The 17,776-nt window shown below is 40.4% G+C and overlaps 1 protein-coding gene across 11 annotated transcripts in view; it reads left to right on the forward strand.

The window, feature by feature from the left end:
* TENM1 (teneurin transmembrane protein 1) overlaps positions 1-17,776 on the forward strand; it is a 1,397,628-nt gene that overhangs the window by 1,373,725 nt on the left and 6,127 nt on the right. For all 11 annotated transcript variants that reach the window (XM_073361279.2, XM_073361281.2, XM_073361264.2 and 8 more), the window contains 4 exons: positions 4,385-4,681; positions 13,175-13,562; positions 14,223-15,443; positions 16,074-16,216. In XM_073361279.2, coding sequence (XP_073217380.1) covers positions 4,385-4,681; positions 13,175-13,562; positions 14,223-15,443; positions 16,074-16,216 — 2,049 coding nt within the window. The remainder of the gene's footprint in view (positions 1-4,384; positions 4,682-13,174; positions 13,563-14,222; positions 15,444-16,073; positions 16,217-17,776) is intronic.

A 17,776-nucleotide genomic window follows, 5' to 3' on the forward strand; every position in this document is an offset into this window, starting at 1 on the left:
ACATAGATGGTAAAAGAATATTAGTCAAGATTTATCCTCTACTTTCTTTTCAATGTGTTTTATTACCAATCCTGGTTTCAGAGAAAGTAAATTTACTAAGAAATATCCGTCACACAAATATACCAACAAATGTAGTTGAACTGAAAATCACTTTTTACTTAGGCTCTTTAACTATCATTAGAACATAAAATGTAATAGTTACAGCCATCTACTGAAGTATGTAGGTATTTTACAACTGTAGTAAAGGAACACTATTAAATTTAGAGATGTGTATATATATATAAAACCACAGGAAAGATAGTTAAAGAATCAACACCTGCTTCTTCTAGGTTTTCAAACAATTTGTATCTAAAGACAGAAAAGATGTTCCTTTTAATCACTCACACTATGTGTGAACCACAGCGTGGGCTAGTACTATTTAACATTTATTTTAGAGCTGTACCCACAGGCCACAATTAGGACCAGGGCTCTGTTGTGCTGGGCATTGTATAAACACACAATGTGACAGCATCCCTGCTGTGAGAAGTTATATCACAATTTATTGTTCAAAATAAATTAATGCAAGCATTGAGCACTGGTAGTTTGAAGAAACAAGTCAATAAACAATCTATTTTATGGTTCCCTAGATGATAGTTGATAATTGCACATCTCTAATTAAAACTGAGCATAATGATAATAATGATTGTCTTTGGTGACTGAAAAATTTAAGGAGATATGTGAGGGAAGATGCATTTCATTGCCAGAGATCTGGGTTCAAATTTTCATTTGGACCTCACAGGATTGGAATTGCCTTCTTAATTTAACTTATTTGTCCACAAATTTTGACACAACATAGTATGATTAGTCTATTCTCTGCTCAGAAGACACTTGAAGCTGGAGTAACAGGAGTGTTGCAGGACATGGATATCGTGCATCAAGACAGCTGGTGTACAGAAGAATGCTGGCACTGTTAATTGCTATTGTCGACTGCTGTGAACTCTAATGAGGAGCAGACTATGCAACCACAATCTGCCCTCCTCATCCAATATGTGATGTTGTGGTAATTGGGTCTACAAATTTACCATCATTGGTAAAAAGAGAGTGTAGGTTCATACAATGCCACAAGAACCTAGAACAAAAATGTTGATGGGAAAAGGTAGAAAAGGGAAATAAAAGGCCTCCTGATATAATGCAAGCATTATGTTAAGATCATTCTTGGTAAACAAGAAAAGAATGGAACCAAAATTGGTGTGTCAAAAACTAGGCCTAATTTTTGGACAAAATAATGAGAGGATGGGCTAGTCCACCCTTCACTCCCCCTTGCGGTTCTTAAAGAAAGAGACTTTGGGGCAGGGGGAATGGCTATTGGAGTGAGCTTCACCATCATGGCTTCTACCACTACCATCTCCTGGGATCCAGGTCCTTCGTCATCCAAATCCTGAAAGATGTGCTGACCAAACTGGGCCAGAAAGAGGGAGCCAGATGACATCACCACCTCTGCCAATTTTGGCTAAATCTCGAACTCCACCTGGGATGTAAGACCTTGTCTCCTCCCTCCATGTGCCCTTTTCCTTCCCTACCTTAGTTTCTTCTCTTTTCTATCTCTCTCTCTCCTTTTTCCTTATGTCTAATAAGAGTCTGGGTTAGCTGACCATGACCGTACTTTTGAAACAAGCTCTAATAAATTGGTTAGTCTCTAAGGTGCCACAAGTACTCCTTTTCTTTTTGCTGTAAGTCTGTGACCAAAAAGAGGTAACTAAAAGCAATGCCCTAAACAGCCCGATGCTGGGACAATTTTGCAAGGTCTTGAAGTGGCTGATAAGGCCATGTTTGGTGCCTGTGTTTTTCCGACTGCAAGTGAAAGTCAACACCAGAGACAGAAGCTGCTTTTTCTTTATTTGCTGTTCTTTTCTCTCCCCTTCTGTGTGGGTTTGTCTTGTTTTGTCTTCTTGGGAAATGGGATCTGACTTTAACAACAACAGCAATAACAACCTCTCCCGCCCATTGCAGCTAATAATGTCTTTTTTCCACAAAAGGAACAGTTATTACCGTCTTGAAATACCATTTAAGAGACTGTCAGGCAAGTAGGTTTTTCCTTCTAAAACTCTCTCGAGCTAAAGGGAAAAGGGAACAAAGGATGTGGTTAAAATGAAAACCTTATTCAATACTTTACATTTTAAATGATTTAACTGTTTTCCTTCTTTTTCTGTACCTTTAAGAAAAGGTTCAAAGGAATTTTAATGGTGTATTTGTCATGGCATTAAGCCAGCTAAGGTATACCAAGCTATACAGAGGTGTACCAAACCCTGAACCTTGTCTAACATTGTTTAATGATGGACAGCAACTGGATTATGTTAACATTTTTTACTTTTTAGGCCTATATATTCCATCTAACAGTGCCCACTGCAACTTTATGCAGTGAGTCCTTGCCTTGCTGACTGGAAGAAAAAGGGTTGTTGCTCCTTTAAGGGCTCCCCCTGCAACTGCTAGCAAATGTGGCGGAAGGGGGAAAGTTCACTAGTATGAAATGGGAAGAAGCAGGAAACAGCTGGACAGGAGAGGGGGTGCCAGGGAGGGGTGTCACTGCCCCAGCAGCTGACCAGAAGGATGCGGGGTATTAATATCCCATGCAGTCCTGGAGAATGGGCTGGCAAACTCTGACCGTCCCACTGATAGAATCTGAAAAAGCACCAGGTTCCTTCATGATCCACTGTGGTCATTACACTCGTTTCCACTTTTCCCTATGGGGCTGGGAAGGATTTTTTCCCTCAACGCCAGACTGGCTGAGATGGGCTGGGATTTTTCACCTTCCCCCCAGCAGGTTTGGAACCCCTGCTGGGGCAGGGGATTTAGGTTATAATGTCACATCTTAGTTCATAAAACGTGTGGTAGATGGCCAGTGCAGGTACTCAGTATGAAAGGGATATTGTTATTGGATAAAATGGATTGGAAAAGGATGTAAAAGAAAGCATCCCTTAAGGGTGCTGAGCAAGGGTGGTTTGGAGCTCCTATGTCTGGTACAAAGGGGAGCCTTTTCTAGCCCCCTTAATCCTTTTACAGGGGAGGATGGTTCAGTCCCAGAAACAGGATGGCTGGGGTCAGGTTGGGGATTACATGGAAATGATTAAAAAAAGCATGATGACCTGCACTATATAATTTAATGCTGTGTACCCCCAGATATTTTAAGTGAATAAAATTGCAGCCTAATTAAACCCCATCCATTGCCTCCAGTCTTTCTTCCGGTGTGGCCGGACAATGGAACTATTTGATTCTTCTGGATCGATTGCCACTATCGGTCAGTTTCTTCTGCCTTCACTCCCTCATGGTCCGCTTCCCTGATCCCATGTGACGAAGTTTATGGACGTGAGTGGAGTGTGTGTGTCTGCTAACATATCTGTTCCATTTTTGGTACTACTTTCATGTGTACCTTAATATCGACAGCCACAGAATAGTAACTATGCTATCAATATTAATGGAGATTAGGAAAAGCAGAATGTCTGTGTTAATATATAGAGCCAGCTCAGCTTCACATCTTTCCTTGCATGGAGTCAGGAAGTCAACACACAGGAAGAAGAAAGATGAAGAAAGGAGGACGACTTGGGACAAGATAAGAACAGAGATGAAAGGAAATTTTAGCGTGTTCGAATTGGAGGTTTTGCATAAAGCAAATCCTAATGTGTTGAAATGTGAAACATGATAGGTGTAAGAGATTTAGTTGTGTCAAGGGAAGCTAATAGTACGTGCTAATTCTGAATTCCAAAGCAATTGCTAATAACCTCACAAAAGTTCTCCTGGGAAGATGTTCTGTTTGTATACATTTCATTTAGTGTATCAGCTGTTGCAGTTGCCCTGGGTAACATCAGTCTGTCACAACCAGAGAGGCTGTTCAGCTGTAGCATGCTTGGGTCTTTCCTTGCAGGTGGCAGATTGCTTATTACAAGGCAAGCCATATTGCAGTACACCTATGGAAATGCTTTGGTGGGGACAAGCTGATGTTACATAAAGCCACTGCTATTTCAACAAAGAATCAGTAAGACTAACTGTGAACAATACAGCCCTGAACATTGTGACTAGCATACACTTTAAACTGAAAGGTCTCACTTTCTTCACTTTCTGGATTCACTTTCCTTAAAACCTTGTAAGTAAAATAACATTTTAAATGCAATTTTATAAATACAGGGAGGGGGCAAATGCAAATATCTCCCTCCTTGTGTAAATCAGAGTCCCAAAATTGGGGAGCAAAATTCACGTTTTACTTTTAGGTAAGTTTCATATTCCAACTATTTGTAACGGGCTGAAACTTTGGATTTTCTCATCCTTAATAATTACTATATTTGATCATTTAGTTGTCATAGAAATGCTGCAATTGTATATAGACACATTATTCTTACATATTTATCTTTAGGCCCACAACAGAAACCTGTTATCCATTGATTTTGACCACGTAACCAGAACAGGAAAGATCTATGATGACCATCGAAAATTCACTCTTCGGATTCTGTATGACCAGACGGGACGTCCAATTCTGTGGTCACCCATCAGCAAATATAATGAAGTCAACATCACTTACTCACATTCAGGATTAGTGACCTACATTCAGAGAGGAACATGGACTGAGAAAATGGAGTATGATCCAAGTGGAAAGATAGTTTCCAGAACATGGGCAGATGGTAAAATATGGAGCTACACATACTTAGAAAAGGTAAATCAATTGAAAAATGGATTATTATATTGAAGGCAGGAAATTTATCTCAATATAGAGACTAAATTGTAAATACATTCACTGTCATGGTAAGCCTCCAGTAAAAGTAACTAAGAACCCTTTTTAACTGTAAATGGGAACAATTATGTATTTAGATAAAATGTCTTTGGACTGTCATCACTTAGAAAACTGTCGTTGGGCATGTATTAAAATTAAATTTGGTGGAATGTTTTCCCTTTGTTTCATTTTGACAAGTTTATTCACTTTTTTGAAAGAGACTTTCCCAAAGGAAAAATTTATGCAGAACTATAAAATTGAGTGGTAACACGTTTATGCTAGAATAAGTGGCATGTGGAATTAAACTAGTTTTGATTTTTGTTTCAGTTCATAGAATTATCAGGTTTGGAAGGGACCTCAGAAGGTCATCTAGTCCAACCTCTTGCTCAAAACAGGACCAAACCTCAACTAAATCCCTGTTGAGGTTACAGGGACAAACCATCCCGATGTGTCGAAAGAATAGTAAATATGGCAGGCGACCAGCTTGGCTTAATGGTGAAATCCTAGCAGATCTTAAGCATAAAAAAGAGGCTTACAAGAAGTGGAAGGTTGGACATATGACCAGGGAAGAGTATAAAAATATTGCTCGGGCATGTAGGAATGAAATTAGGAAGGCCAAATCGCACCTGGAGCTGCAGCTAGCGAGAGATGTTAAGAGTAACAAGAAGGGTTTCTTCAGGTATGTTGGCAACAAGAAGAAAGCCAAGGAAAGTGTGGGCCCCTTAATGAATGAGGGAGGCAACCTAGTGACAGAGGATGTGGAAAAAGCTAATGTACTCAATGCTTTTTTTCCCTCTGTCTTCACGAACAAGGTCAGCTCCCAGACTACTGCGCTGGGCATCACAACATGGGGATAGATGGCCAGCCCTCTGTGGAGAAAGAGGTGGTTAGGGACTATTTAGAAAAGCTGGACATGCACAAGTCCATGGGGCCGGACGAGTTGCATCCGAGAGTGCTAAAGGAACTGGCGGCTGTGATTGCAGAGCCATTGGCCATTATCTTTGAAACCTCGTGGCGAACGGGGGAAGTCCCGGATGACTGGAAAAAGGCTAATGTAGTGCCAATCTTTAAAAAAGGGAAGAAGGAGGATCCTGGGAACTACAGGCCAGTCAGCCTCACTTCAGTCCCCGGAAAAATCATGGAGCAGGTCCTCAAAGAATCAATCCTGAAGCACTTACATGAGAGGAAAGTGATCAGGAACAGTCAGCATGGATTCACCAAGGGAAAGTCATGCCTGACTAATCTAATTGCCTTCTATGATGAGATTACTGGTTCTGTGGATGAAGGGAAAGCAGTGGATGTATTGTATCTCGACTTTAGCAAAGCTTTTGACACGGTCTCCCACAGTATTCTTGTCAGCAAGTTAAAGAAGTATGAGCTGGATGATTGCACTATAAGGTGGGTAGAAAGTTGGCTAGATTGTCGGGCTCAACGGGTAGTGATCAATAGCTACATGTCTAGTTGGCAGCCGGTGTCAAGTGGAGTGCCCGAGGGGTCGGTCCTGGGGCCAGTTTTGTTCAATATCTTCATAAATGATCTGGAGGATGGTGTGGATTGCACTCTCAGCAAATTTGAGGATGATACTAAACTGAGAGGAGTGGTAGATACGCTGGAGGGCAGGGATAGGATACAGAGGGACCTAGACAAATTAGAGGATTGGGCCAAAAGAAATCTGATGAGGTTCAATAAGGATAAGTGCAGGGTCCTACACTTAGGACGGAAGAACCCAATGCACAGCTACAGACTAGGGACCGAATGGCTCGGCAGCAGTTCTGCGGAAAAGGACCTAGGGGTGACAGTGGACGAGAAGCTGGATATGAGTCCGCAGTGTGCCCTTGTTGCCAAGAAGGCCAATGGCATTTTGGGATGTAGAAGTAGGGGCATAGCGAGCAGATCGAGGGACGTGATCGTTCCCCTCTATTCGACATTGGTGAGGCCTCATCTGGAGTACTGTGTCCAGTTTTGGGCCCCACACTACAAGAAGGATGTGGATAAATTGGAAAGAGTCCAGCGAAGGGCAACAAAAATTATTAGGGGTCTGGAACACATGACTTATGAGGAGAGGCTGAGGGAACTGGGATTGTTTAGTCTGCGGTAGAGAAGAATGAGGGGGGATTTGATAGCTGTTTTCAACTACCTAAGAGGTGGTTCCAGAGAGGATGGTTCTAGACTATTCTCAGTGGTGGAAGAGGACAGGACAAGGAGTAATGGTCTCAAGTTGCAGTGGGGGAGGTTTAGGTTGGATATTGGGAAAAACTTTTTCACTAGGAGGGTGGTGAAACACTGGAATGCGTTGCCTAGGGAGGTGGTGGAATCTCCTTCGTTAGAAGTTTTTAAGGTCAGGCTTGACAAAGCCCTGGCTGGGATGATTTAATTGGGGATGGGTCCTGCTTTTGAGCAGGGGGTTGGACTAGATGACCTCCTGAGGTCCCTTCCAACCCTGATATTCTATGATTCTATGATTCTATGAAATCATCCCAGCCAGGGCTTTGTCAACCCATTCCAGTGCTTCGCCACTCTCCTAGTCAAAAAGTTTTTTCCTAATATACAACCTAAACCTCCTCCACTGCAACTTGAGACCATTACTCCTTGTTCTGTCATCTGCTACCACCGAGAACAGTCTAGATCCATCCTCTTTGGAACCCCCTTTCAGGTAGTTGAAAGCAACTATCAAATCCCCCCTCATTCTTCTCTTCTGCAGACTAAATAATACCAATTCCCTCAGCCTCTCCTCATAAATCATGTGCTCAATCACCCTAATCCTTTTTGTTGCCCTCCGCTGGACTTTTTGCAAGTTTTACACGTCCTTCTTGTAGTGTGGGGCCCAAAACTGGACACAGTACTCCAGATGAAGCCTCACCAATGTCGAATAGAGGGGAATGATCACGTCCCTCGATCTGCTGGCAATCCCCTACTTCTACATCCCAAAATGCCATTGGCCTTCTTGGCAACAAGGGCACACTGTTGACTCATATCCAGCTTCTCATTCACTGTAACCCCTAGGTCCTTTTCTGCAGAACTGCTGCCTAGCCATTCGGTCCCTAGTCTGTAGCAGTGCCTGGGATTCTTCCGTCCTAAGTGCAGGACTCTGCACTTGTCCTTGTTGAACCTCATCAGATTTCATTTGGCCCAATCCTCTAATTTGTCTAGGTCCCTCTGTATCCTATCCCTACCCTCCAGCGTATCTAGCACTCCTCCCAGTTTAGTGTCATCTGCAAACTTGCTGAGGGTGCAATCCACGCCATCCTCCAGATCATTAATGAAGATATTGGACAAAATCAGCCCCAGGACCGATCTTTGGGGCACTCCACTTGATACTGGCTGCCAACTAGAGCTGAAACCATTGATCATTACCCGTTGAGCCCGATGATCTATCCAGCTTTCTATCCACCTTATAATCCATTCCTCCAGCCCATACTTCTTTAACTTGCTGGCAAGAATACTGTGGGAGACAGTGTCAAAAGCTTTGCTAAAGTCAAGGAATAACACGTCCACTGCTTTCCCCTAATCCACAGAGTCAGTTATCTCATCATAAAAGGCAATTAGTTAGTCAGGCATGACTTGCCCTTGGTGAATCCATGCTGACTGTTCCTGATCACTTTCCTCTCCTCAAAGTGCTTCAGAATTGATTCCTTGAGGACCTGCTCCATGATTTTTCCAGGGACTGTGGTGAGGCTTACCGGCCTGTAGGTCCCCGGATCCTCAGCTAATGTGCTTCATTAGAATAATATATTTAAAAATATATAAGTGATTTTCAAGTGTAAAGGAAGATAAGGTTCGGATTGCATTAAAAATGGGAAGGAAAGTTGCAGGCCTCTAAGGTCATTGATTCATATCTGCCAAGATCAGCAGTGGGCAAAGGTCATTGGCATCTGAGAGTTGTTAATGACTTATATAAAATGTGTTGATGGGCTCAGTCCAGTTCCAAGTGGACAGGGGTCCACAAAACCCACCCTCACTTTTGACATGTGTTGTCATTCTGTGTTGAGATGTGTTGAGAAGTCAAATACTTAAAGGATATTGAAACTGAATTATCCTCTGATTTACAGAGGTGGCCCTTCTAGGTCAGGATTATGGAACAGTGTAAAAAAGCTTATAGTACCACTGCCTATATTGTATCCTGTGCATAAAGATATTGGTTTCCAAGGAGCACTGTATTCACTTTTTTGAAAAAAAATGAAAGGAGATGGAAACAATTATTCCACTTTGGTAAAGGCTTCATGACAGAGTTTCCTCAACAACCATTATCTGCAATTCTCTTTAGAGATACAGGTCACATAACAAGGGTACCAAAGTTGCATACTCCAAGGTGGAGCATCATATTTTCTGTGTGCCATTTCTTCAAGAGCATTTCAGTACACACTGGAAGTGTATCTCCAAACAGCGTCCTCTACAACTAAAAAAAGATAGTGGCAACCATTGAAAATATCCAAGAGACCATGAGTTTCCAAACATTTTCTAAGCTGTTAACCACAGGAATCTGGAGAAATGACTCTAGCAAGACAAGCAATAAAGCTGATAGGTGATATTATATGCTCGGAAATCCAATTATTTTTAAGTTATTTATACATTTTAAAGTTGTAAATGTGTACTTTTAAGATATCCTCTGCTGTACATATTTTAAGGTATTTATGTCTGATCCTCCAAAAATTTGGAATCTAACCCAGAGAGAATCCTCATATAGCTTGGAAACCACATAAAAATATGAGTCCTCCCTTATCTGGACACATTGTGGCAGCTCCATTTGTTAATAAGATTGACAAACCATAAAGGTTTCTGAAGTTTGGTTCAGATGAATTTGTCAGGAACTCCTTTGTCTGCATATTGAGCTGAAACTCAGAAGTAAACAGGTTTTCGGTACTGCTTGGTTTCATATTCAGGCAGTGCCATGAGAATAGCTTGTGAAGGTACCATATTTTTTCTTTGGCCCTGAAATTGTAAAAGGGCTTGTGTATTTCAACTTTTCCAAGCCAGTTTGTCTTTTCCTACTCTGTGTTGAGTTCACAAACATAGATGTATAAGCTAATGTGCTGCAGTTTTTACACATATGGCCAAATCCTGGTCCCCCAGAAATAAATGGCAAAACTTCCACTGGCTCAAGTGGAACCAGGATTTGGTCTATACTGTAATTCCCATGGGAGTTAATGAGACAAGGGAAGTGAGATATCTTTTTTTGGACCAACTTCTGTATAAGCTCAAGAGCTTGTGTCTCTCACCAACAGAAGTTGGTCCAATAAAAGATACTATCTCACTCACCTTGTCTCTCTCATATCCTGGGACCAACACCGCTACGATAACGCTGCATATAACTATGGGAGTTAATGAAAGTCAAACATGATGGACTTGATCCTCCATACATACAATTGACATTGTCACCAATGAGAGTTCCAAACACAAATTGCAAATTCAGGATTGGTCTGACAAAGCCCTGTACATCAATTGAAAGGCTTGTGGGGTCGCACTGAGAAATAATTGTTTATTGTATACATTTTGTAATGATTTTTAAAGCTGTAATTGTCTCAATCCTCATGTGGCCACAATTATTTAGTTTTATTAAAAAATCAATAAGGTAGTTCACCTTGCTTTCCTAAAATTACAGTTTATAGGTATAAATTTTTCCTTGGATAGATTAGCATTCTTTACAGTTTAATTATTGTATTCTGGAGCCTTAATAGTGGACAAATATCCCTCCTTTCTTAGTAATTTAATTTTAAAAAGCACTTGAAGCTAGGGTTAGGGTTCCTATGGGTAGGGCTCTCTGCCCTAGAGTTAGGGTTCCTATGGGTAGGGCTCTCTGCCCTTGAGGGGGGGTTCATAAGTGTAGGGCACTTACGGCTAGGGTTAGGGTTCCTATGGCTCCCTGCACTAGGGTTAGGGTTCCTATGGGTAGGGGTCCCCACCCTACTGTTAGGGTTCCTATGGGCAGTGCACTTGAAGCTAAGGTTAGGGTTCCTGTGGGTTGGGCTTCCCGCCCTAGGGTTAGGGTTCGTATGTGTAGGGCACTTAGAGCTAGGATTAAGGTTCCTATGGGTAGGGTACCATGCGGATAGTACAGGAAAGATTTTTTTACTTAATTTGGTCACACTGATTTACTTGTTCTTATAAAAACCACTGACTACCCAAAGCTCACTTCTAAAATCCTGCTCTATTTGCAGCCCGATAAAATACTTGGGCAACTGCATGTTTATGTTGAACAGATGTGACATCTAGTGGCTGTTTTTAGCAATGTATCTCTTTTGTGTGTTCTCAGTGGAGATTCCAAGCTATAACCTCTAGTTGTTTATCTGAAACATCATGAAGGGCTCAACCCATGCGAATTTCAACATATCTTGCCTGCATTTATAAAATGAGAGCTTTTTTGATGTTTTATGAACTAGGCCATGAAATCCTTTTGAATCAATTAGGGCTCACTTGCATAGATAGTTTAAAATCTGACTTTTTTAGAATAGATAGGAAGTTGCCTTTTATTCTCTTTATAATACACACTGATAATACTGGATAGGATACTATGTCTCCAATCCTTGTACTGTCCTTTTACTGTCCTGGACAAAAAACAAAGTGCTGTGAAAATGGCACAAAAGGGCACTAAAGTTATATTAGAGATGCTTCTGAACTTGTTATTCATACTCTGTCAATGGCAGAGCCGGGAGCATTATAGCAAGAGAGTCATCACATCAGTACAGGGAGAGTTCAGACAATGGTTTACTGCAGATTGGGGACTGGAAAGTGAGAATAAAATAAACACTGTGAATATGTTATAAATGTTTGACAAACCAGAATTAAGTGATCAGGAAAAGCTTGGTGAAAAGTCTGTCTTCACCGGCTGGCACTGGATAACTCAAGCATTGCAAATGTTGATGTTCTTTGGCCTCAGTACAGGTGACAGATGTCTTTCACCAAAGGTAGGCTGAAATAAATAGTAGGGTGGAAGAATGAGAAATTTAAAGAGGACTTAGTCTATCTTCATTCTTTTGGGCAGACATTTAGGTATTTGTCAGAGTCAACTGACTTAGGGCCAAAGCATTAGCACCTTGCAGGATTGAGCCCTTACTGTCTTCTGTCCTGGCAGGGTTTGTGCTCAGAAGCAAGTTGTTTTTCTTAACTTGTTTCCAGGGTTCAAGTGTCCTAGAAGGGTGGTCACAATGTTGCTCTTTAGAGCTCTATCCTTCAAGTTTCTGAGCGCTTTGGCATCAATCATACAAAACACTTAAATCAGTGTGGCTATTCATGTGCTTAAGTACTTCATAGAATTGGGGTCAGAATGTAAGTACTTTGCTATAACGAGCCTATACTGCAGTTCAAGATATGTGGCCAGGATATGTAATATCTAAGAACAGTCATGGCACTTACTAGAGCTGGGCAAATATTGCAAAGACTTTCTACAAATAATCTCGCTAAACTTTGTATGGGTTTGTTTCAGCAATGATAGCTCCCCACAGGGAGAACAAAAGTTTACAGAGACTCGGTTTTAAATTAGCATGCAGAAATATTTCTGCCAGAAGTGTTGGCTCAGTCATCTAGTCAGGAAACAGAAAGCAGACCTTGTGATTTCTCTGACCAGTCACAACTAATCAACACAGCAAATATCAGTTATTCACAGAAATTAGTTTACAGGTTAAACACCAGAGATAAAAATACTTACCCAAAAAATAGCCCTTAATAATTATAGGTTTCAGAGTAACAGCCGTGTTAGTCTGTATTCGCAAAAAGAAAAAGAGTACTTGTGGCACCTTAGAGACTAACCAATTTATTTGAGCATAAGCTTTCGTGAGCTACAGCTCACTTCATCGGATGCATACTTATGCTCAAATAAATTGGTTAGTCTCTAAGGTGCCACAAGTACTCCTTTTCTCAATAATTATGACTCCTGAATACATCTGGGGAAATTCAGGTTTGTCTGTGGATATGCTATGAGCAGAGAAGAGTACACACGGAATGGACCAAGTGCTGTGCTTGTTCTGTGGAGGGCAAGGCTGTTCAGCTGGTCTAAGCGTCATGCTAGGGATGCCAATAAGAGCTAAACAAATCATCAGCAACAGTAAATGTTGCCTCTTTTCTCATCAACATTTGCTGGTACGTTATTTGTGTTAGTGAGGGCAGCTGTGTCTCAATTTGCTTCCTGGGTAGGTGCCCTACATGTTTCAAAGTGGCTTACTGAGTTACAATGAGGCTGCAGTGCAGTACACTGAGAGCTACATCTGCCTTGACAATTTTGTGTCCTCACAGCCAGTGTTATTTCAGTCCCTCTCCCGTAAGCAGCCTCTTCGGCCACATGTTTTCCAAAGCTTGGAATTTTATTTTGTATTATACAGAGAATAAGAACAAGCAATAGAAATAGGAATCTGTTTCAATGGTTCTTTCATTTTCTTGCACCTACTTGGTTAGTAATCATGTGTTTTGTCCGTTACTTACCCTCTCATTTCTATTTCATTGCAGACTGTGATGCTCCTCTTGCACAGCCAACGCCGCTACATTTTTGAATATGACCAATCAGATTATCTGCTCGCAGTCACCATGCCAAGTATGGTGCGCCACAGTTTGCACACCATGGTTTCAGTTGGGTACTATCGTAATATCTACACCCCACCAGACAGCACTGCTGCTTTCATACAAGATTTCACCAGAGATGGACGACTTCTGCAAATTCTATATCCTGGAACAGGTCGCAGAGTCCTTTATAAATATACCAAACAGTCCCGACTATCAGAGATTCTTTATGATACTACTCAAGTCACGTTTACATATGAAGAATCTTCCGGGGTTATTAAAACAATACACTTAATGCATGATGGGTTCATCTGCACCATCAGATACAGGCAAACAGGTTGGTTAAAACTATCAATATTTTTAAAGGATGATACTGTCACCTCTGGTAACACTTTGGCCCCTGCAAACACTGTCTTATCTGGTAGACAGCTTGAAATCAAGCCTACCATTAAAATCAGTTTTTATGTTGAAGTACAAAAATGTGTCTGTTTGTCTGTCCACAGACATCTATCCCATTTGAAATATGAAACATTCTTATTATCGTTTGCTATGAAATGGCTCTCATAATATTTGGTTATTTATTATTCCAATATGAAGACATTTGCTAAATAATAAATCAAATTGCTTTACTGTTTGCATTTTCAAGTTTCTCTGTTATAACAAATTCAAAGGAATTATTTATATCAGGAATGTGTTAGCCGTGTTAAAAATAAATTCAAGTTAATATTAGCCTATGTATATGGAAGTATATGGAAGTCATAATTATATGTAAACTATCATTAGTTTAAACAGTAATAAGTTTTTAAGGAGTGTCTGTGCACTAAATAAATCCATGAGAGAACAATTTAACATTTTTCTCACTTAAAGATGTAGTCAAATAGCAATAAGACTCAGGGATACATTCAGATTAACATCTTTTCTTTCTTTGTTATGTATGTTAGATATACTATGGGCCTAATTCGTTTTTTCTTGTTTTTCTCTTATTTGCTATATGTAGGCCCTCTTATTGGTCGTCAGATCTTCAGATTTAGTGAAGAAGGCCTTGTAAATGCCAGATTTGACTACAGTTACAACAATTTCCGGGTCACCAGTATGCAGGCCATGATAAATGAGACTCCTCTTCCTATAGATCTGTACCGATATGTTGATGTTTCTGGAAGGACTGAACAATTTGGAAAATTCAGTGTAATCAATTATGACTTAAACCAAGTTATAACTACCACAGTGATGAAACACACCAAGATTTTTAGTGCCAATGGTCAGGTGATTGAAGTGCAATATGAAATTCTTAAGTCCATAGCCTACTGGATGACCATTCAGTATGATAATATGGGCCGAATGGTGATATGTGATATACGAGTAGGAGTAGATGCCAACATAACAAGGTATTTTTATGAGTATGATGCTGATGGTCAACTTCAAACTGTGTCTGTGAATGACAAAACCCAGTGGCGTTATAGTTATGACCTTAATGGAAACATCAACTTGCTTAGTCATGGCAACAGTGCCCGTCTCACTCCTCTGAGATATGATCTTAGAGATCGCATCACTAGACTAGGAGAAATTCAGTACAAAATGGATGAGGATGGTTTTCTTAGACAAAGAGGCAACGAAATATTTGAATATAACTCCAATGGTCTCCTGAACAAAGCTTACAACAAAGTGTCTGGTTGGACTGTGCAATACTGTTATGATGGGCTTGGACGACGAGTTGCAAGTAAATCGAGTCTAGGACAACACTTACAGTTCTTTTATGCTGATCTCTCCAATCCAATAAGAATTACTCATTTATACAATCATACTAGCTCAGAAATAACATCCCTATATTATGATCTTCAAGGCCATCTCATTGCTATGGAGTTAAGCAGTGGAGAAGAATATTATGTTGCTTGTGACAACACCGGCACACCCCTAGCTATCTTTAGCAGCCGGGGCCAAGTAATAAAAGAAATTCTCTATACACCATATGGAGATATCTACCAGGACACTTATCCAGATTTTCAGGTTATCATTGGTTTTCATGGAGGACTCTATGATTCTCATACTAAATTAGTGCATTTGGGTCAAAGAGATTACGATGTCATTGCTGGACGTTGGACAACGCCAAATCATCATGTGTGGAAACATCTAAACACCATTCCCAAGCCATTTAACCTCTACTCATTTGAAAATAACTATCCAGTTGGCAGAATCCAAGACGATGCTAAGTATACGACAGGTAAAAAAATTCCTATTAAAAATACTTCTGGGTCAAATCCTTATATGGATCCAAGTCCATGGAATTTGCACACCTCAGAGAAGAGGCGTAGACTTTCAACTTGCATTCATTTTATTTGAATGTATTTAACCTCCTACTACCCACATAGCTTTGTCTATTTTCTGTGACCTTTCAGCCCGTCAATAAAGCAAGCAAATAGCTGCATCTGCTGTCTTTGCTAAGAACTAGAATTTGAAAAAGAGTTGAGGCAGCATTATCTGAATTCCTTTCCATGATGTGTAGAAGGAAGTACAATACAGAATTCAGAATAGCTATGCTCTGTGATAAAATAAGTTATTTTCTTCTGGTAACCAATTTTGAAAATTTAAGATTATGTCAAATCAATATTGCAATTTAGTTATTTATGTTTTGAGGTTTGGTTAGGCCTTGGTAAAGGATGTCTAGTCACACTGGTAGCTGCAATATTAGTTCTAATTTCAGTTCTATCAGAATGGAGAACTGTGGGCACCTTTGCTTCTCCTCACCTTATCTTCTGGATCGCTTTTTCTAGAAATGGAAAGTACAAAATACATTCAGCTTCCCAAGAATTAAGAGTATTGTTGCTAAGAATGCTTTGATTTTGTTTTGTAGACATTGGAAGTTGGCTAGAGCTGTTCGGTTTCCAGCTACACAATGTGCTTCCTGGATTTCCAAAACCAGAGATAGAAACTGTGGAGACAACATACGAACTTTTACAGCTTCAAACAAAAACCCAAGAGTGGGATCCTGGAAAGGTTAGCAAAAGTCTGCCTACAAAAGCAGACAGTCTGCTTGCTAGTTAACTGGACTATTTCTAAACCTAAATTAAAGAATACAATTAGAAAATACATAGAAAAATGTTCAATCAGATCTTAATAAAAAGCCTAGTCCACTGTGATCCGAGGGATGATTTTCAGGAGAAGAACAATTCAATTAATTGAGGACATTTTTGTCCATTACTTCTACATTATTTTTATTTTATTACCATAGCATTTAAGATCCCCACTTTCCATAATTTCAATACCTCTTTGTGCTATGTTCAAAAACAGAACAAAGATGTTCCCTACACCAAATAGTTTACAATCTAAATAGAAGACAAAAGAGTACAGATGGGCGCAGACACACTGACGTGGAGTACAAAGGAACAATGGGACAGTATGGGTCAAGCATGCTAGGCAGTGGCCTCAGTACACCAATGGCCTAACGATTGGGAAGTTTTTTTTCAAATCTCATGGCAGAGGAGAGTTTTTGAAAGGCGGACAATGCATTAGTTTTGCGGGTGTTTACAGGGTGCTCCTCCCAAGCAGAGGGGTAAAAAGCAAGAAGGTGCCTGTTTGAAAATATAACAAGCTACAAGCTATAGGTGTCATGTAATAAATTTATACTTACTGAAATATTAGTGCAAATGAAATCAACAGATCTTCAGCTTTTATTGGAATGATGCCACAATGAGGAGTGCAAAAACATCAAAATATTAAATCTTTAAAAGTCTTTTCCTCCCTAAAAATGTTCTGTGGTAGACCAGATTTTTTTTTAACATAGTAGGGTGATGGTGGTATTTTTGTTTTATTTTTTTAGTTCTAAGTCTCAAACTTGCCTCGGGCCTTGACTACACTCAGAACTAGCCACATTTCAGCAATTGATGGCTAGTAATCAATGTAATTGCACCAATACAGATCTCAGCTATTCTCCGGGCAGATACTCACATTCAAGATTTGATCCTTATTGAATATCTATTAACAAAACATTGCAGTTTTACAAAATAAGGTAGAACAGGAGGGATTGATTCTCTACTGCCTCTCACCTTGTGCAGTCATGTAAAGTCATGCTACCTGATTGAAGTAACAGCATTTTAAACTCACTTGGCCCAGGTGTGAATAACTATGGAATGTACAAAGAGTTGAGGACTCAGGCCCACTAATTTTAGGGCCCTTCACATGCAAAGCTCCCACTGAAGTTACTCAGATTTTATGGTGATGGAGAAATAGTATAGGGATGGCCACAATAAAAGAACATGGATGGATGGATGAATGTCAGTGGGAGTTTGCCTGAGTAAGGACTCCGGGATTGGGCACTAAATCTATCTATAGCTCTTAGGTACCTATATGGCCTCCATTCCTGTAGTATTTTGGTGCCTCATGATCTTAAATGTATCCTTAAGGGATGGGATTATTCTAGCCCAGATGTTCCATGCTTTCTTTTGCTGAACTCTGCTTCAGAAATTCATGTCTCATGCACACACCCCTCTCAGAGGAGGGGGACCTGGTACCTGCTGAGGGAACCCTTCCATTGAGGATAAGGGAGCTGTGGGGACC

Source organism: Lepidochelys kempii, chromosome 9 (genome assembly GCF_965140285.1).
Source record: "Lepidochelys kempii isolate rLepKem1 chromosome 9, rLepKem1.hap1, whole genome shotgun sequence".
Classification (NCBI taxonomy): domain Eukaryota; kingdom Metazoa; phylum Chordata; order Testudines; family Cheloniidae; genus Lepidochelys; species Lepidochelys kempii.